Genomic DNA, 20,188 nt, shown 5'->3' on the forward strand with positions numbered 1-20,188 from the left:
GCTCTGCTCCTCCCCATCCATCCTGGGGAGAGGGAGGCAGGTGTCTCCCTGGGGAGTTTGGATAAATCAGATTCCAGCAAACACAGCAGGACAAATACTTACAGATGATCAAATATTGGTTCAAAGAACCCCGGGTGGTAAACAACACCCCACACCAAGCCTTGCTTTCTAACAGAACAGCCATGCCCTACAGGGCCACAGTATGCAGCCAGCCTGGGCCAGGGGAATGGAGGTGGCTGCAGCCTGAGCTTATCCACCCTCTGTGCCCCCTGCTTGTCACATAGACAGATCCCTGGCTCACTGCTGGAGCCTGAGCGTCCCACACCACAAGCAGCAAGGTACCAGCAAGCAGTGCCTGGTGGGATGCCCATATAAGAGCAAACTCGAGCTCCAGATCATACGCAAAACTCCTCTTTCATTTACTCATTTAACCTGGCGGTGCTGGAGCTGATAGTGCTGGCTTCCTTTCAAGCAGACGCCAGTTATAAGTAAAATAAACCAGGCGAGCTTCGTGCTTCCACCGTGCCGCCTTTCATCCCGACTCCTCAAAGGGAAGAGGGAAGTCCCGATGAGGGAGCAGGAGGCCTTGGCCTCAGCTGCACTCCCACAGTGCATGGCACAGTGAGGAGTGGCACTGCCATGCACAGAGAGGCAGAGATTTGTGCCATCGCTCACGTACCTGCAAACAGGAGCTCATCATCAAGAGCTGCAGCCACACTGGAGGAGCACCACTTCCCTTCCCCAGACAAGAGGACCGTGGGACACACTGCCACTACGCCAAGGCACAGATAAACAGACACAGGGTGGGACCCAACACCTCAGCAGCTCGTTAGGGCCGGTGCTGGAGCTGACACTTCACAGGGCCGGGCACAGGCAGCGTGTGCCGGTGGGTGTGAACTTTCCCGTGTCTCCTGTCACCTTGCAGGGTGTGAAGTTTTTCTTTCCTTGTGATATTTGTAGGCTGAGCTCGCTCTGCAGGGCGCTTTCAGAGAGACAGCGGTCTCTTTAAGGAGTTGCAAGGAGAGGTACGGGCTGCAGAGCACAGCACACCCTGCAGCAGAGGCACAGAGGTGTTGCATCAGGCTGCGCTGGCATCAGACTCGTGCACTGTTTGTCTGACGGTTATCATCCATCTCAGGGATCTGCCCGGAGTCTCCAGCCCTCTTCTGGCAGGTCCTACAAATTGCAATGTGGAGAGAGCAGAAACACTGCGGTAGCAGAGGCTGTAAAGCAAGCAATAGGGTGGAGATGCTCTAAGCACAGTTATCCCCAACCACACGGCTGCCAGCACAGGGAGGACACAACCCCAGCCCTGACACGGCTACTGGCTCATTGGACAGAATAAGAAATGAAAAAGGAGACATGAGATGCTACCTATTTGGTGGAGCAAATATGGCCACACCTGGCCTGCTGCATCCACCCGTATCAAAAAATACACAATTCCTAGGTTAACTGTTGCTCATTCCTTAAGGCTTCAGGCCTGGAGGCCCCTGTGCTAATAACTTCATGGGAGTTACTAAGCTTGGCTCCCAACTTTCCCCATCCCTGAGCAGCAATGGGACAGAGGAGCACGGCTCTGGCTGCAGCCCAGCACCACATACCAAAGCAGCCCTGCATTCACCAGACCAGTGCATACACCTCGTTGGTGTATTTTGGACATGTGGGCTGATCTGCGAGCCACCAGTAGGTGTGTATCACTGAGGTTTCCCAGCTGCTATATATATATATGTGTGTGTGTGTGTGTATATATATATACATATATATATATATATGCATGAGTACACATAGAGTTGGATGTTAATAGGACATAGGGCCACACAATAGCAGTCGAGGGCATACACGCATTATAAGAGGTGTGGGCACAGCCAGGTCAGCATGATGCAGTTTCTGGCTGGCAGGACAAAGTAAATACAGAACAATCTCCATCACTGCAGGGAGAGTAGGCCTCATGTTGGGGCACAACTCAGTTAATCATGGGATGGACACCACAGTCCTACAGGAGCTGGCAGTAAAATCCAAGCAGGTATCAGAAACCAAAGCATCATCTGCAGGGCAGTCTGTGTGAGCAGAGGAAAATCGGTGTATGGAGCGTAGTGGCAAGGAATGCACTCAGGTCCTGAAAGTGCATCCTGTGCTTCTGGAGACCTCTACAGACTAATGTAGATAACTGCACCTGCAGACACGCAATCGGTTTCTCACAGGGGAGATTTGTGTGAAAATCCCCGTGGGAAGCACAGCGCAGGGCTCCACGCTGAGCACTTCTGTCACTCCATGAACAGCAGGAGAAGGGCCTGGGGACAAATGACCGAGAGCAGGACAAGGATTGTAACGGCTTAGGGATAGGTGCAAACACTGCCTGTTGTACAACCAAATGGCTGACAAATGCGTGAGCAGGTCTGCTAATAAGAGATTTGATAATCACCACAATGTCACGCTAACGAAGAGCCCCTGCAGCTAACCAAGCTGTCAGACCATCAGCTCACTGTCTGTGCCATGTTTTTCTTTGCCATAACCCAGCAGCACACAGTCAGTGTGCCTGGGAAAAGCGATGCCACTGAGGGCCAACCACCCACCTCCAACAGCTGGCTTTAGACGTGTTCCCACTCCCTTCCCCCTTGCTAAGCAGAGGTAATGATTGCTCCCAGGAATGGCACAACAGGCAGAAGGCAAACAAGGCACACCTGTACAACCAGCCCCTATTTGGGCATCATTTGCTGTGTTTGCTCTTTCCCAAAGCCTTTCCTGCTCTCACCAAAAGGAGTCAAACTGAATTTCAGGGAGCACTGAGCATCTCCAAAGTTGCTACCCCCAAAAGCAGAGCAGTCAGAACCCTCTCCATCCTCAAGAGTTCACCCATCTCTCCAAAAATATTTCTTCTGCTTTTTGTTCTCCTGCAGGGCAGCCCTGCAGAAAGCCACAACTCCAGCACTTCTTGGCCAAGCATCACTGTGAGCAGCAGGGCAGTGAGCTCAGCACTTGATGCTGCTGCTGCTAGCTTCAGCAGTTGCAGTGGGAGCTGTCACAGGGCTCAGCTGGGACATCACCCAGAACAGCTGCAGATCTGTGGGCAGTGCTTGGTTTCAAAAGACAAAACCAAAGCTTTGACTCATGCTGGTGCCTGAGCTGGAGGGATGAGGTGGGCACTGGGCACAGAAAGGAGCTGCTATTTGCTCTGCTGCTGTCTCTCTGTACAGCATCCTCTGCCTCCTCACCACTTCATTGAATCATAAAATAGAATCATTACGATTGGAAAACAACTCTAAGATTGCCAACTCCAAATCCAACCCATCCCCACTGTGACACCAAGCCATGTCCCTCAGCACTTCCCAGCGCTGCCATCTGAAGTGCAGAGCTCTGCTCCAGCACTGCCAGCACATTTCCTCACCACTAGCACTTTGCTTTTGCAGGAGACCAAAGGGGCAAAACAGCCTGAGACTTGGTTTTTCAGCCCCAGGAGAGGCTCTTGGCTTAGATGCCTGTTGGACTGAGTCTTAAGTCATCTGCCAAGGGCACTGGGGCCTGGGATAGCAGCTCTCATTCTGCTTATCTGCTGGAAACAAAGCAAACAGATTAAATAACATCAGCAACATGGCTGATAGCACGAGGAGTTTCAACCACAAAAGCCAGGGATTCCTGTAGGACCATCCAGGGAGAACCACAGCCTCCCAGGCTGGAAGGGGTGACCAAGACATGCTTTCGGTGCATTGACCCTGTGAAGATGGGTGCACAGCAACCCTTCCCTTCCCTGGCACAGCTTTGCCCAACCATACACTAACACATGCTGATGCAAACTCCCATCTCTACTATCTATCAACTTTCATTTCATTACAGCCTGCTTTTTGGTGCCTTTCCACATCAGGAAATATCCAACAAAAGCTCTCTCATCCCACTACCAGATCCCTACTTTGTTTTCAGCAGGGAACATCTCTGAGCTCAGCACAGTGGCATCCCAAACCTGCTGGCCCCACACAGGGTGGAACAGAGCTGCCACCAGCTCCTTTCAGCCTGGAGCTCTGGGGTGCAAATAAATAAAACAAAATAAAAGCTTAAAAAAGAAAAAGCTGGTACAGACTTCGCAGCAGACAGGGCTGCTGTTATCTCCTCCAGCTTTGGGACCCCCCACCCTATTCTTGCTTTGTGCCCTGTTGCTCCCACCCTGCCTCTTATCACGCCACAGCTCAGGATGCTCAGTGGATGAGTGGGGCTGGATAAGCCTTGCATGCCTGAGTGGGCTGACCCTGTCTGGGGAACAGGATTTGCTGCTCCCCATCACCCAGTACTAAAAAATGACCTCAGCCTGCTGCCTCCACTAATCCCTGGCTGACAGCCCTATATAGACACCCCCCCCCCTCCACCCGTGGCTGCACACTCACATCCGTGGCACGGATCAGGAGAGCAGGATGGCACTGCGGGTAAGTGCTGGGGATGTGCTTAACCTGCACAACCCAAAAATGCACTGGAAATGGAAAATGGCGACAGAGAAAGGGGAGGGGTGTGAAAGCTCTGAGCCATGGGAAGAGAAAGCCCACAAAGGAGCTGCCAAAGCTGGGGAGATTTTTTCTAGTGAGTTTAGGAGAGGACAATGCTCAGAAATGCAAGATCATAAGGAGTGCTAAGAAAAGTGGGATGAAATGGCAAGCCCTTCTTATTAAGATGAGTTATTAAATAAAACTATGAATTATTCAACAAGGAACATTTTCTAGCTCGGTTCTATGCACATTTAACATTGAAGGTTGGGGGGGGGGGGGGGAAGCTGGTGGGATGGGATCAGACAGATCTTGGGAAGTCGTCCATATAACACTGATGGGGATGGGCTGGATGCCACATTACCCTGCTCCTCTGTCAGTCCCTGCCTTTCACATGCTGCTTCAAAGCATCACAAAGTTTCCTGCTGAGGTTTCCACAGATGTCCAGGCAGGGAGAAGAAACAGGTGGCTTTGTGCCAGGTAGGATTTCTGCCCTGAGGTCTCCTATAAAGAGCTGGGTGGCAAATAGAAAAGAAAATCCTGAAAAGAAGGGAAGATCTTGAGGCTCAGAGCTCACTTAGGAGTGAAAAAAAAGGCTGGAGCAGAGGGTGTGTGAGAAGGGGGATGGAGGGGAAGAGGATAAGAGATATGGAGCAGTGGCTGGGAATAGGTTCTGATGTTCTATTCCCCACTGTGCCCTGCTTTGCTATCACCTCCGGGCTGCAGTTCGAGGCTCTGTACCCAGAGGGGATGTGTCCTGGCTGGAGCATCGTGGTCAAGGGTGAAACCAGCTCCAGCACCAGCATGTGAGTACAGCTATGCTCGCAGCCCCCCTAGGACAGCAGCACTGCTCCACGGCTCTCTGCATCCCTGTCTCTCACTGTTATAGGTTTGAAATTAATTTCCTCAGTCATCCTGGAGATCAGATCGCTTTCCACTTCAACCCCCGCTTCGCCAGCTCCAGAATTGTCTGCAACTCCTTCCTTGCCAACCACTGGGGGAAGGAGGAGGTGAACAAAACCTTCCCCTTCGAAGCCAAGGAACCCTTCCAGGTAGCCCTGGGTCACCCTATGGACATCCTTGGGTGGGGTAGGAATGTCCCAGCCAATATCAGGGTGGTCCTCAAGGATCTGCCTTCACCTTTCCAGCCATTACTGTACCAAGTGAGGTCCCCTTTCTGAATCTGCCTCCTGTCAGTATTTCTTTTGTCCCCATTATGTTGCTGATTTATAGCCAGCTCTGGTGCAGACACCCACAGCTCCAGCAGTAATCCCTGGTTTAAAGCATTGCATTGTCACCAATTTCTGCTATCACAAAGCAAAAAATTCCATTATTCTTTTCTTTCGCCCAAACAAAAGATGACCTGTGCATGTGTCGGCTGGGGGAGGATTTGGGTGCACACTGCTGGATCTGAGTGCTCACCAATGTGACAGCAGCGAGGTCTGGGAAGGATGTGTCCACCTCATGAATGTAACACAGTCTCTCCTTCAGGTTGAAATCTATTCTGACCAGGACTATTTCCACATTTTCATTGATGAAAACAAAATCCTGCAGTACAAGCATCGTCAAAAACAGCTTTCAGCCATCACCAAGCTGCAGATTCTCAATGATATTGACATTTCTTCAGTGGAAATCATCAAAAGAGGCCTTTACTAGCAAAGAGAGTTGGAACAGCCCCACCAGCAACCCCCCCTTAAGATCCTAGTCCAGCTGGGGGCCACATCCCCACCCACACCATGCCACCACCAGCCAGCCAGAGAGCTGCACATCCATGCAGTGGAAATGATGGTTACAGCCATTGCATGCCACAGCACTATAGCAGCACCCAGCCATGCTGTTAGCTGTAGCCCAGATCACTGAAGACCTGCCCCTATGCCCTAAAGTGCACAATATTCTTATCTTTGCTGTTAGAGAGACTGACAGATTACTGCTGCACATTGAAATCTGCCTCGAATAGCCTGGATATTTTAATACTGCCCTAGAAATTGCATTTGTCTAAGAGTAGGAGGCAAATTAGTGCTATTCCTCAGCTAGCCTCATGGCAAGGGATGCAATGAGTATGGATGTTACCAATGCAAAGGGACAGCTCGCTGCAGGAGCAGGGTTAAAATGACACTGTATTTGCCAATAAAATCCAACAAGGAAATCCCCGCTGAAACATCCCTCACTGGGCAGATCAATTGAGTTACTTATTCCCTGCAAACCTATAGGCGTGCAGTATGAACAACAGCTAGTGCCTGGGGCAGGAGGACACAGGTTGGGGGTTGGTTTACTCTGCGCTGGGAAAACACTGCCCTTTTGCTCTGAGGGCTAATGAAGTTCTAACTACGTAGGCCAAAGTGATAAGATGCAACTTGTAAGATATTTCCAGAAGATACGTTCCACAGGGATGCTTGCTCAGCCTGCGTCCTGCCAACCCCAGCCTTGTTAGACAGACCCTGGGAGTGGTGTAGTGAGTCAGAAAAGGGTAAAGCTCATCAGGACACTACAAGGAACATGGGCCTCTCAGCACGCAACAGAGACGCAGCTGGACTCCAAAAACAAAACAACACCCTCAGAAGCCAGTGTCTAGAAACCTGTGAGTTCACAATGAACAAACTGCCACTTTTCCTGTTGATGTTCTGATTTTTCCCTTTGCCCTGCCTTCATTTTCTCCTCTTTTTCAGTTGCCTTTCAATACAGTCCACTTCTGCCTTACACCCTGTTCTTTTTACTGTTCCCTCTTCCTAGAAAAGGGAAATATTCTGTTTTCTTGACCAAGCCACTGCGTGCAAAGATTATGTTATTTTTACTGTTTTAATTGCACACACTGAAAGCTTAATGTCACAGTGTTAAATCTGAACAGGAACTCGTTCCAAAAACGCAATTACAGCTGCCCCCAAATCTCTCCTTTGTTTCTCAGAAGCAAGACAGACCACATTCCTGATGGCAAGCAATAACACAGACGGTCCAACCTTGCCAGTCCCTTCCTTCAGGACAATGACACTAGGTAACAAAGCAGCCCTGACCCATCCTTGTCTTTGGATGGGATCACCAAAGGCCATAGATGCACTTCAGTGCTTAAATTGGCCATTCCCAACTCTTTCCTCTATTTATAGTCTCAAGGACTTAGAAAGAAGAGGTGACCACATAGCCAACCACAACACAGGATGCCACAAGGCTGACATTTATGAGTCTGCTGAAGAGTTCATAATTTTCTTCCAGACCATAAAAAAAGAACACCAACTGGAACTGGGCCTGTTCTCACGGTGGAGAGTACAATACTCTCCAACTCAAAATAGTCCCAGTCAGTACCTCTTCCCCCCAAAGAGAGCAGAAATTACCATCTGGAAATGACAAGTGTCTTGGTGGCAATTTGGGAGAGCTTGGAGATGGTGAGACTTCCTTTGGAATAAATCCATCACCACTGAGGCAAAATGGTTGCCAGGATCTGGTTTAAATTGTAGTTGTGATGCTGCTCAAGGGCTCTACACACTTCACTCCTACAGCCATCCCTTCAGTAAGACAGACACAAATGCAGGCAAAAATAGTCCTGTTGGGATCTCTGTGTCATACTTCTGATAATGCTGAACTGCAGTTGAAGGAAATTGTTCTTTTTATTCACACCTGTTTGGGGGTTGATAGACAGATCATTTTTCACAGAGGAAAAGTGATGAAACAATTTATGAGGCTAATACTTTGTTCCTACATAGCTGCAAAATCCATTTACAGCCACCGCTGCAGTAATACACCACAATTTCATTTCTCTCCCTAGAAGGAAGCACAAAGGACCTGGGACAAACAGAGCAAAAATATTTCAAGTACAAACAAATCAAGAGATGCCACACCAAATCAGGCGGCAGCAGCGACTGTGCCACATCTGCAAGCACCTTCCCCACAGCTGGTGCCGGCAGCAGCTCTCACTGTGTTACCATCCATACTGAACAAGACCAATCTCTCCTGACACATCCTCAGCACTACTGCAGGGCTTTTATCTGCTGCCTCCGCCAGTCATAACAGTCCCAAGGGCAAAGGGGTCTTTGGAGCAATGAGGTTCTAGGGAGATACAGAGCATCTCTGCGAGGAAAGCTGCAGGTTGGGGGAAGTGTTGTCCAGTTCCCTCACCCTCATCTGCCCCTTAAGAAAAAACTCCATGGGAAAAAAAAACAAAGCCACACCATTAGGATGATCAGTTAAACTCTTAGGAGGGGGTTGATACATCAGCACCACACAAAGGCACTGTTTGATGGGATTGAGCTGATCAGAGAGAACCAGCTCGTCCTCCTCCCACATCGTAACCTGGAGCCCAGTATAAAGTCCAAGCTCAGTACTTTTGTTTGGGCCAAGTAGCACAGGTTTATATGCTTCCAGAGAGAGAAGTTACTGCAGGAGGGGATGGGGACTGTCTTATTGGTGGTTCTTATAAAGCAGAAGCTGCTGCCCTTACTGCTTACAGCAACCAGGGAGGGCCACCGGGGAGAGATGCCCCTCAGGAGGCAAAGTCAGGAGAGGCTGTGACCCCATAGATGAGCTCTCCCATTCCCAATGATGTTCCTCATTTGGGCTGGATTTGCAGAGCTCAGTGAACTGCTCTGGCCTGTCCCCAGATCAATAGGAGGGAAAATAGGCTCATAATCCCTCGTGCTTGAGCTCCACCAGAACTCCCAGGGCCAAGGCCTCCTCTGGCAGCGTCTCAGGGCTGCAGATCTCCTGTGGAGCATCTGATGGTGCACAATTAGTGAGCACTCCTCAGTGCTGCTGACACTGTTGGCAATTGTCACATACCCTGGCAGCAGCACCAGTGATTTCCTCATGGGCTGGTGAGCAAAAGGCTCCCACGTCAGTGACAGTCACATTGAATCAGCAGGGCAGCAGCCTGGACACATCAGGCTGAGTGATGCTGTCTCTGTCAACCTTAGCAAAGGACACGCAAATATTAGACACTGAGTCCTGCCCCAGGATGAGGCAGAGTGCCAGTACAGCAAGAAAGATGTCTAGGAAAGAATGAAAAGGGAAAAAGCCGTGCAGGTTGCATCTGCTTCCCATTTGCTTTCTGACTTAATGCCCACGTTTATACAAAAACCAACTTCGGGGCTGGTGGTTTAACTATGTAGCTGTGGCTGGAGGGCAGCCCTAGTGAAGAGAGGCAGAAGGGTTGTTGAGAACTGTTTAGTTGACAGGTAAGTTTTCTGCCATTTCAGTGCTTCCATGAGCATCCCCTGAAGGAGGGCAGAGCTGTGCGGAGTGTTGCTCCTTGCCACTGATTCAGTGCAGTTGTGCAGTGGTGCAGCTCAATGACCAACCCACATCTACAGCACTTTTTACCTCCCCAAGGCATCAGTTCTCCCAGCATATTGCCACACATACAGCCGCTAGCAAGAGCAGAATTACGAGGCACGACTTTCTTCTTCACGTCTCTGAGCCCTTAACTAAGAGAGTGCTTATTCAACACGTGGGCTGTCAAACTCCTTGAACGCACAGGAATCATAGATGTGTGCCAGAAGGGCTGGGGAACACAGAGAGCAAGCATTCAGTTTTCCTGAAGAGTTCATAACAAATAAACAGAACAAGAAGAAAGGAGGAATAGCAGCTTTGTTCTAACTGGGAGAGAGAACTCTAATGCACTGTGCAGGCCCAGACCACAGGAAAACAGAGAAATGTTTCTTGTACCACATTAAAAGAGCTTCATGAAATCACTAACTCGCACCACCTCCATACAGAACCAGCTCAGACATGAGCGCATCTCAGCTCTGGATCTTGCACGCATAGCAGCAGGTATCGAGTTGCAGACATTAAATTCAGGCTGCAAAGAGTTTATTTCCTGGAAGAAAGGATCTGCTGTAGAGGTTAAAGTATAGGAAGATGATGGTATTGCTTTACTTGACAGATGTGTTATTGTATAACTTCTGCTGCATGAGAAAAGGGTGACAGAAATTAACCCTACTTATGAATTTGCTGACCTTCCTGTTCTGCAGTCTGTTCGAGACCCTCTTGCTAGAGCTGAATGCAATTTATCATGTTATGCCTTCAAGCTGCAAGAATATAGCCAGTCAAAACTCTGACTCCCCCAGAGCACAAGAGCCAATGGAGATCAGATGGCTTTCCCTGCAGCATCTCAACCTGTGTTGCATGGCTGGGTCTCATAGAGCACTTTGCAACTGTAGGGATTCAACTAGAAAGAGAATGATGTGTCATAACACCCTTATAGAGGTGAGGAAACCAAGGCATGTGGTGGGAAAAGAGCAGGGAGGTAAAGGGATCAACCAGGTGCTTTTGCCTCCAGCGAAGTGCTCTCACTCACAGCTCATGGCCTAGCCATGTAGCTTATGTCTTAGCTTGGCTGGGACTTTCTGTGACATGTGAGAATCTGCCTTAATACAGTAACAAACTCCACACTGGACCCCCCTATGATCCGCAGCACAGCCCAGGTTGTACAGACAAGCCAGCCCCTTGTCTTAATGAGTCTTCCATTCACCTGTATGTAGGTATCACTGCTATTGTCTAAGCTGCTAATCAGTATTTCTCTAACTTCTTTACTTCCTGCTTCATCCTAAACCATGGCCAAAGAGCCATAAGCATCCCTTCATTCTTCCCCCTCCTTGATAAGCCACCTCTCCTAAGCAAGGTTTAGCAATTGCTGTGTGATTTATTGCACATGAGCTTGCTGGTTTTGTAGAATGGGAGTAAGACTGAGGTGCAGCTATTTCACCTCCTGACCTCAGCCTCTGCACTAAGCTCCATCTACTGTCATAATTCATTTCCTGAAGTCACTTTGTGCTGTGAGCACGCACTGGAATCAGAGAGACAAACGTGGTCAGTGGTGGTGAGGGAGCAGTGAATTGCCCAAGTCGTTCCAGATGAGTCACTGCACAATGAAAGGTTATGCATTATTACTAGAGAGCAAAAAAGTATGCAGCTGATCCTGACAGAGCTTAACCAATGCTCAGAGCCTCTGACTGATTTTGCACGACTCTAGCAGTGATGTTCCTCTAAAAGGCTGCCCAAGATAAATAGAAGCTCGCAGATTTTTTTCTTACCTTGTCAGAATGTCAGAGCAGACTGCTGGAGAGGATTCAGAGCCACGACGTCACCTCTCCCCTCTTCCCAGCTCATCTCCCTCTGAATCCACACAGCAGGAATCCTAAGAGCTTCCTAGCTATGAACACAAAGTAGAGGAAAGCTTATTTTCACGCACACGACCTGATGGCCGAGCCCATATTGCGAAAGTGCTCAAGCTCTTAATCTCCCTGAAACCTGATCCCAGCCACACCAGCCAAGAGTGAATCCCCGTGCTCAGACAGACAAGCTCCCCGCTATTGTGCTCTCTAAAACCTGTACCTGCTCTGCTGGCAGCTGTGAGCCCTGCGAGTGCTTTTCTCAGTGCCTTTCCTTCCTGCCCCCATACTTTTCTCCTTTGCTTTTGTAAGCAGCTGCAGCTGAGAAAGGCAAACTGTGGCAAATTTAAAGCCTTTGTCAGACTTCTCCCAGCTGGCAATCAGCTGATGGGGCCAAGAAAGCTTTGTCATGTAAAGAGCTCTTTCTTATCTTGTTGTACCCAGCTACTGATCACTGGGAAAGCAGTGTTTTTGTGCAGCTCTGGCAGCATTCAGGTGTAAGGACAGACTGTCTCAGCAGCCTCTGCTCTGGTATGGTTTTTATCTGCCTATCCTCTCAGCAGCTGCACTGGCAAACTGCTTTGACCAAAACAGGCTGAAATGGAGACTCACAAACCTGATCAGATCAGCAGGTTTCCACAATTAGCCCAATCTGCTTAATTTGAGTTTTGCTTTCAGGCTGATCCTAATTTTTCCTAAGGACTGATGTTGTCTTTAATGAGCAAAAGAAAAAGACCTCAACAGAAAACGTGAGCAGGGAGAAAATTCCCTGGGCTATGAGATTCACTGCAATGATCTCCCATAAAAAACACTTTGCTGTGCAGTACTTAGAATCACAGAATCGTTTGAGCTGGAAGGGACCCTAAAGGCCATTTGGTCCTACTCCCTGCAATGCACAAGGACACCCACATCTCCAACAGTGCTCAGATCCCATCCCCTGACCTTGGGTGCCTGCAGAGATGGGGCACCACCACTGCTCTGGGGTAGCGGCAGCGCCTCACATCTCTTATCTCCATTCATTGGCACTCCTTTTAATGAGACAGGGTTTTATTTTAAACAGGGTCCCATCAGGGGTACATTCAGCTCTGTACTCCCCAGTTTGTTGCTTGTCTGTCCTTCTGTACAAATCAAAAGCAAAGATATCAGAAAGATGGATTTTCAGTCACACGCCAAAATGGTGTTTCATTGTTCCTGAGTGAGCACACATCATATCAGACAAATTCTTCTGTACAAAATTATCTTTTCATTTCAGCCACTACATTTCTGAAGCACTCAATCTAAGAGGCTTCCAATAACAAGAACAGAAGATAAAGAAGTTGGCACGTATCTGTTTATGAAAACAGACAGCAGTGAATATTCCCAGGCAGAAAAATGCACACATTCCTCATTTAAAATCCTCAAAAGGACCCTAGAAATAGCTTAAACATTTCATTCTTTGATTGAGGGGGGAAGAACAATGAGACAAGAAAGGTTTTCTCTCTCCTTAGAGTAATTACAAACAATAAACATCAATTCCCAGTTGTTCTTATTTGTTTTGCAATTGTAGTTTCAAACGTTCTGAAGTGCACTTGACACCTTTTGTGCCTTGTCTTGGTGCCTCTTATCTTTTCCTGCCTCTACACCCACGTCAACGCGCTGACACCAGTGAACTCCACGTCAGAGCGACGCTGAGGACCTGGGCCACGGCGCCTGAAAAGCGTGTGCCCACCAAAAATGGGATGCTGGAGCAGCTTTGCCACTGGTTCAGAGCAGCCACCAGCAGAGGGAGCGGCAATCTCGGCTCACATGTCCCCAAAATTCTGTGATTCAGTGAAAACTGACAGTGCTGGGGATCTGGGGAGTTGTTTTGTTGGAATAAAGTGTGCCAGAGGAGGATGGACACATTTTTGTCTAATATACGGTAGCAAACAGTGACACTGTTACATCTGCACAAGCAGGTGTAAGGGCTCCTTTCCACATAGTGCTCCCATCTCTCTGTGCCAGAGTTACAGATGGGAGGAGCAAGTGACGGAGATGAATCACTCTGGGTTTTATCCAGTGCTTTTCATGAGCAATCCAACCAGCTCCTTCCAGTAAAACGAAATGGAATCGATTTCACTGGCACTAGCATTTCCCAGCTCATTGTCTTTTCTCAAAGCCAGTGGCCCAGCTGCCCAAACACCCTCCCTGTACTCAGCAGGGAGAAAGGTTTACATGAGGAAGGCACATGAGCTGCTGTGGAATTCCTCCATTTTCACACTCTCAAGGAGCCAATCCATCTGATCACCAGCACGAGCTGGAAACACCTCAGGATTTCTCTAATATACACCAGTTCTGAGGCCTGGCACAGTCAGAACATATCAGCACAGATCCTGCTCATGCTGCAGTGGGAGCAGGGAGGTTTGTGCTGAGACAGCTATGCTAAATTTACCCCACTCTGGGACTGTGACGTGGAATGAGCAGAGCAGGTTTGGGCAGACGTGCCAGGCCTGGGAGCTGCTGTGAGTTTTTCTGAGATTCTGGCAAAGCCCCAGAGTGGCTGACTCACTCCTCCTCTCAGGTCAGATCTTCACAGCTGTAACTCTGGTGAGACCAATGGGTTATTTCTGATGCACTCTGCTGTACTATCAGAGTCCAGTCCGTTGCCCTTGCTGCTGAAGGATGGCTTCTGTTTCCAGTGGGCTTCCTTTAGCTTTTACTCCAAGCCATTCTGTAAGAGGGGAACCAGCATGAAAAGATTATGGCATTTCCTTTTTGCTGGAGATTCCTCATCTTGAGCTATTTGGTGACTTTGAACTTCTGGTAGTCAATGAACTTGTTATAATTAATGACCTTGTCCTCTCTAACTTCTGTATACAGCATATAGATTTGTGATTTGCTGTTAGAGATGACTTGGCACTTGTGAGCTGTGCCAATGGATGCAAAAGCAGATTTATCCTAATTATATTGAACCACTGATTAACTCAGTAATCTAGCCTAGAGGTTCCTTAGCAGTAAATCATGCAGGTTACAAATAAAGTGCATGGGGGAAAAGAACAGTAATGTTACCTGCATTTATTAGATTGAACAATTGCAAAGCAATAACCTTAACAAAAGATGTTTAAAGAGTCCCAGTACCTTTCTTTGCTCTCTTCTCTTGCAATCTGTTAAAACCCTTCTAAAACTGTTGACTTAAACACCTCCATTCTGTTGTTTTCTGCATGTAATGACAAGTCTGCTTTAGAAGGCTGGTCAGCGGCAGGCAAGGAATTGGGTGCATGGAGGTTTCCAATTGCTAGCTTCAACCTGGCCTCTATTGTTGCCTGTTTGCAATAGATCAATTTGGTTGTGGAGCAGCTGTGAAATTGCAGCTGATTTTTGGTATCCATGTGAGTATCTGGACAATTCACTGCATAGAATAATGTGTACCTTGTGCTCTGGGCAACACGCTGTAATTAGTTTATAGAAGTTGTTTGTCTCTGAAGATCTATAAATACACATACATAAAACTATAAGGGAATAAACAGTCACATGCCTAAAGCAAATGCATTCTAATGCAGAAGAGCTTTATATGCTGATCACATTCCCCCACCCAATGTTGTTCCACTGCTGATCTTTCTTTCACTTCACGTCAGGCTGACCAAAAATATTTACTTTCTTCATTCATATAAATAGACTAAAATGGATGGAGAATTTCCCACTGAAATCAAGGGCATTCACCACTCAGTGACAAACATCCTCCACTCGGCCTGCGTTTGTTACCTTGTCCTCTATCGGAGAAAGCAATGAAAGAAAACACAAAATAAACTCCTTAGGCAGAAGTATTGGTTCCTCTTGTCAAACATTTTCTTCAGTGATTCACTGGCATCATCTGATTAACCTCCAAGTCTAAAGCTTCATTTAACAAACTTTGTCCCCCAGCCTAGCCCTTCAACTTTTTCAGGTGATGTTTTCTATGGAATATTCTTCCAGTGCAAGAAAAAGACACAAGGCTGTGTATCTTCCTGTGTGCTCGTTGCTCAAGTGGTTTCCCACCAAGACGTGATACAGTGTTAACTACAGGCTGTTGGCTTCTGTGGGAGTGTGCAGAAGGAGCGTGGATTTGGTCTTATGTTAGAAGTAGGTGCAGAAGTGCCTGGGTGCATCGCTGCCTTGTTCTGAAGGCCAAGGAGCACACGGGAGAGGAGAAGGTCCCGGGGGAGACGGTCCGCGCCCGCCCCTGACCCCTCGGGCGGAGCTGTCCCTTCAGCACCACGGCCCGGGCACCGGGAGTCCGGCAGAAGGGGCGGCTGGCACTGCTCGGCTCGGCGTAAGTTAGCACGGCGTGGCATTGCTTGGCTCGGCACGGCCCAGGACAGCACGGCCTGGCACAACTCGGACCCAGCCAGGAATCGTAGCAGAGGACGTGGAAATGTCCGTGCAAGAGGGGGTGCACAGGATGAGCGTGTGTGGGTGCGAAGAGGGAGTGCAAAGGGTGAGCAGTGCTTGCATGAGCAAAGGGAGGAGGTGTGCAGGCAGGGGTGCGCAGGGCAATACGTGTGTGCAGAGATTGTACGTGCAAAGAGGGTTGTGAGGTACCTGTAGAAAGGTGCATGCGGGGAAGTGTGACAAGGTGCATCGTATGCATGTAGAGTGTCTGTATAAGTGCAGGGGATCTATAAACCTGCGTGAGTGCTGGGAGTGCATGTGATGGATGAGGAGTCTGCAGAAGGGTCTGCACGCAGGGTGGTGTGCAACAACGCAGAAGTGTGCGGGGGGGAGGTGGGGTGTTGCAGCTTGCAGGACGGACTGAAGGAGGGCTGCGTGTGCTCCGTGCGTGTGCAGGGCTCCGTGTGTGCGTGTCAGCGCAGAGAGACGCGGGTGCCGCCGTGCGCGGAGCGGGCGCCGGGAGCGCAGTGCCGCTGGTGCGTGTGTCCGGGTGCGTGTGTATGCGAGCGAGAGTGAGTGTGTGTGTGTGTGAGCCCTCGGGTTCTGTGCTGCCAGCACACGGCGGAACGGCCGGCTGAGCGGGAGGATCCCGGCCCGCCGCTGCCTGCCCTACGCTCGGTGAGTGCCACCGCACCGCGACGCGGGACCGGGGCAGAACCAAGAGGGGAGGACAGGGAGATTCGCGGGGCAGAGGGGCTGCAGGGACAGCCCGTGATTGGGGCCGGTAGCGCGGGGCGTGCAACTTTGCCTGGAGGGCGAGCGGGTACCGGTGCGGCTGGGGCTGCTCCCCGGGGGGATGCGGTGCCCGCCGTCCTCGTCCCGTCCCCCTGCGGCCAAGCACGGAGCCGATGCCCGCAGAGCCGCGCTGCGCTACCCGGGCCGTCTGCTCATAACGGCTCAACTAAGTTACCGAGAAGCCATCTCTGACAGGCAATTTCCCCGGGAAAGGAAAATATCGGGGCAGCAGCTCGCTCACCCCTTTTCTATGCACCCTCTCTTGCAGGCGTGGTCCCAGGTAAACATGCCCGGAGTGCTCAGAGCAGCGTGGCAGGCTCTGCCCTGTTAGCCCCCGGGGGGGCTCAGACATGAATTCCTCTTCCCCTACCCCCGGTGCCCCCCCCAGCCTACTCCAACTGCGGCAGGAAGAGAACCTGACCCAGGGCGGGCTCTGGAATGGGAGCCAGGAGCTGGGCTGGGAAGAGCTGGAGGAGATGCTGTTCCTCTTCGCCAAGGAGCCCATCACCATCAGCCTGACTGCTATGTACCTCGTGTCCTTCGTGGTGGGCTTTGTGGGGAACATCATGTCCATCAGGGTGCTGACACGAAAGCGCCAGAGCCGGGTGTCCAGCCTGAGTGCCACCCGCAGCCTCCTCATCAACCTGGCAGTGTGCGACCTCATGGTGGTGTGTGTCTGCATGCCCATCACCGTGGGCAACCTCATCTACAAAGCCTGGGTGTACGGGGACTTCCTCTGCCGGGCTGTGCCCTTCATCCAGGCTGTTTCTGTCTCTGCCAGCGTCCTCAGTCTGACCGTCATCAGCGTGAACCGCTACTACAGTGTGCACAACCCACTCAATGCCCGCTCCTTCTTCACCCAGAAGAGGATCCTCAGCGCCATCCTGGTGGTGTGGTTGCTGTCCTCAGGAATATGCATGCCTCTCATCTTCATGAACAGACGGGATGAGATTGGGGTAGTGGAGGGCTTGCCCCTGGTGTTCTCCATATGCAGGGAGATTTGGCCTCAGGAGAGGCTCAAGCAAGCCTATAACTTTCTGCTTTTCTGTGCCCTTTACTGCCTGCCGGTCCTGTTCAACATGGTCATCTGCTTCCTGACAGTACGCCGGCTGTGGAGCCGCAGCAGCCAGCTGAAGGAGAGCAGTGCCCTGAACCGCTCGCTGCCAGCCTCCAGGCTGAAGATTCGCAAGAAGGTGGCTCAGATGGTGGTGGCCCTGGTCCTGCTGTTCGCCATCTCCTGGCTGCCTGTTTACCTGATGGACATCTGGATCGATTTCAACATCCCCAAGTCTTTGCAGGATGTGAGTCCTTCTCCTTGGATCCTGCAGCTCAGACCTTTCGCCCAGTGGCTTGGCCTCAACAATTCCAGCCTCAACCCTATATGCTATTGTTTTGTTGGGAACCTCTACAGATCAGCCAAGGAAATGAAGAGCAAATACCACCAAAGAATGATCTCTCTCTTTAACTTCTCTCTGTCCGAAGGGACAACCCGTTCCTCAGTCCCAGAGATGTTCTCTTACCAGAGCCCAACAGAGCCTGCCAGGAAAGGGCGCTCTGCCACACCTACCATGGGCAGAAGGGCCCAGGGAGACCCTGGCACTAAGAACAAGTGTGGGCACTTGAAGCCTTGCCAGCACCCACCTCTGAACACTGTCTCTAGTGAGAACACTTCCTTATGATTCTGCTCAGGAAGTGCACCTCATTTCCTCCTCTGCATTTAAGGACTCTTAAAAGGTCTTTATGAACCAGATACTTCAATGATAGGAACAAAAAAAAACAACTTTCTTCTAAGCACTCTCACCACCAGCTCAAAAATCCAGGCAGGGAAAGAAGAGAAGAACATGTGGAAAATATAACATATTTTAATACAGATCGAGTTTTAAGACAAACAATTTCCACTGAGGACAACCAGCTGCACAACCTGTTGCCCAACAGGCAGAGCAGCTCCCTGATGGGGGGCTCTCCTCTGCAGCTCCATCTCCGAACAAAACAAAAGAGGCATTGGGATACAGCAGTGATTTGATTGCTTGCTGCTGCTCGTCCTGTGCTGATAGCAAGCAGCCAGAGCAGGCACTCTGCTGCAAAGATGTCAGTTGTCATCACAAATAGAGAAGAAACGCTAGGAACAGTATCATAAAAAAATTAGTGAGGGATTTCACACGCTTTGTCACTTGAGATTTCATTGCCTGACCATATTGTTTCACTATACCATGCAAATAAATTCTCCTGATGTGAAGAGACGGTGCCAGAAGTGCTGAAGCAACCATTGCCACTCCACGTTTGGAAATTCAGAAGGGAGAATGTAGCCTTGGAGGTGACGTAGAAAATGCAGTAGGAAAATATTTGTTGGGTATTGGCTCTCTTTTTCTTACAGCTATGTTCCTGTGCACGGAGTGGAAAGAACTGGGCTTCTATTAACATGATTTGCACTTGAAAAACCAGCTCTTTCTCAGCTATGTCCATACCAAACAAAGTCACTGGCATGTGAAAATAAAAATAGAAAGCGTTTCATAGCTAATAAAATCAGAAGCAAATAATGCAATGCTATTTGTCTGGGAAGGAGAGAATCAAAGTTCTTTTCTCTTCCTGAGGATCAGAAGTAGGTTAAAACCTATTTCTTCTATCATGTCTTTTGAAAAAGGTCTTCATAAATAAACGCTGTATTTTTATTAGGTTAGCATTGAAAGACCTCACTAAAGCTTAGGAACTCTATTGCAACAAACATCTGTATTTGTAAGGAAATCTTTCTCCCGAAGATCTCAGAATGAAAACACACCAGGCCAGGCAACAGGTGAGAGGGAAAAGGAGTGAGCTGTGACCCACAAGGATGGAAGGAACACAGATCAGCCCCTGCTCTGTGTCTACACAGGGCTGTGCATAAGGGGTTGTGAAAACATCGGTGCCGCGGTGCTGAGCTCCAGGTGGGAGCTGCAGGGAGAAGGCATTGGGCAGCCCAGGATGGGGTCTGCATCTCATGGGAGTTTGTAGGACCGTGAGCTTTCTTACTGCTGAAAAATGGAATGATGTCTGGAGAAATACAGGTCACAGAGCAAATCCTCCTGCCTTTTAGGGCGCCTTGTGCTCACACAAAAGAATTAAATAACAGAGGTCAAAAATAGCCATTCTAGCCAGCAGGATTTCCACCTCTTTAATGATTGTTAACAAACATGTTACATTGCTAATTATCTGCTCAGAAAACAAGAGATTCCTTTTTAATGCAGCACCATCCGCAATTTGTATTCCCTCTTTGTGTGAAGGAGAAAGAAATTACAACAGCCAGCTTTACTTTGCGTGAGGAATGTCTTTTACGTGTTCTGGCAGATGAGATCATCTGCATTTCTGCAGGTGATATAGGAGCGTACCCCCTGCTCGGTGTTTTAGCAGCTGTGGAGGAAAACCTGTGAAGATTTTATTTCCTCTTTCAAGGCACATTTTTAGGGCTGGCATAATGTGCTGGGCTGAGGAGCACTGTCAGCTTGATGCAGGTCCTGGGGACAGATGTCTGCT

General features: G+C 49.4%; 2 protein-coding genes and 1 long non-coding RNA gene across 3 annotated transcripts; 2 read left to right on the forward strand and 1 right to left on the reverse strand.

Moving 5' to 3' along the window:
• Window positions 1–254: 254 nt before the first annotated feature.
• On the reverse strand, window positions 255–11,879 carry LOC140258849 (uncharacterized). Its single transcript, XR_011905305.1, has 3 exons — window positions 11,784–11,879; window positions 11,483–11,601; window positions 255–1,176 (listed from the first exon to the last, which is right to left on the reverse strand). It is a non-coding gene; the product is annotated as an uncharacterized lncRNA (long non-coding RNA).
• Window positions 4,396–6,122, forward strand: GRIFIN (galectin-related inter-fiber protein). Its single transcript, XM_072349645.1, has 4 exons — window positions 4,396–4,412; window positions 5,193–5,272; window positions 5,356–5,518; window positions 5,958–6,122. The coding sequence occupies exons 1-4, from the start codon at window positions 4,401–4,403 to the stop codon at window positions 6,120–6,122; spliced, it is 420 nt and encodes a 139-aa protein (XP_072205746.1). The 5' UTR covers window positions 4,396–4,400.
• A 4,554-nt stretch (window positions 11,880–16,433) lies between the features above and the next one.
• On the forward strand, window positions 16,434–18,446 carry LOC140258874 (galanin receptor type 1-like). Its single transcript, XM_072349583.1, has 2 exons — window positions 16,434–16,564; window positions 16,950–18,446. Exon 2 carries the CDS (start codon window positions 17,032–17,034, stop codon window positions 18,358–18,360), a length of 1,329 nt encoding a protein of 442 aa, XP_072205684.1. The 5' UTR covers window positions 16,434–16,564; window positions 16,950–17,031; the 3' UTR covers window positions 18,361–18,446.
• Window positions 18,447–20,188: the final 1,742 nt, after the last annotated feature.

Source organism: Excalfactoria chinensis, chromosome 14 (genome assembly GCF_039878825.1).
Source record: "Excalfactoria chinensis isolate bCotChi1 chromosome 14, bCotChi1.hap2, whole genome shotgun sequence".
Lineage (NCBI taxonomy): Eukaryota > Metazoa > Chordata > Aves > Galliformes > Phasianidae > Excalfactoria > Excalfactoria chinensis.

Excerpts from the sequence above, each read along its gene's own strand:
- GRIFIN (XM_072349645.1), top strand. Across the intron at positions 5,273-5,355 it reads ACCAGCTCCAGCACCAGCAT|GTTTGAAATTAATTTCCTCA; the intron begins GTGAGTACAGCT and ends TCACTGTTATAG. Across the intron at positions 5,519-5,957 it reads AAGCCAAGGAACCCTTCCAG|GTTGAAATCTATTCTGACCA; the intron begins GTAGCCCTGGGT and ends TCTCTCCTTCAG.
- LOC140258874 (XM_072349583.1), top strand. The coding sequence starts at position 17,032 with ATGAATTCCTCTTCCCCTACCCCCGGTGCCCCCCCCAGCCTACTCCAA.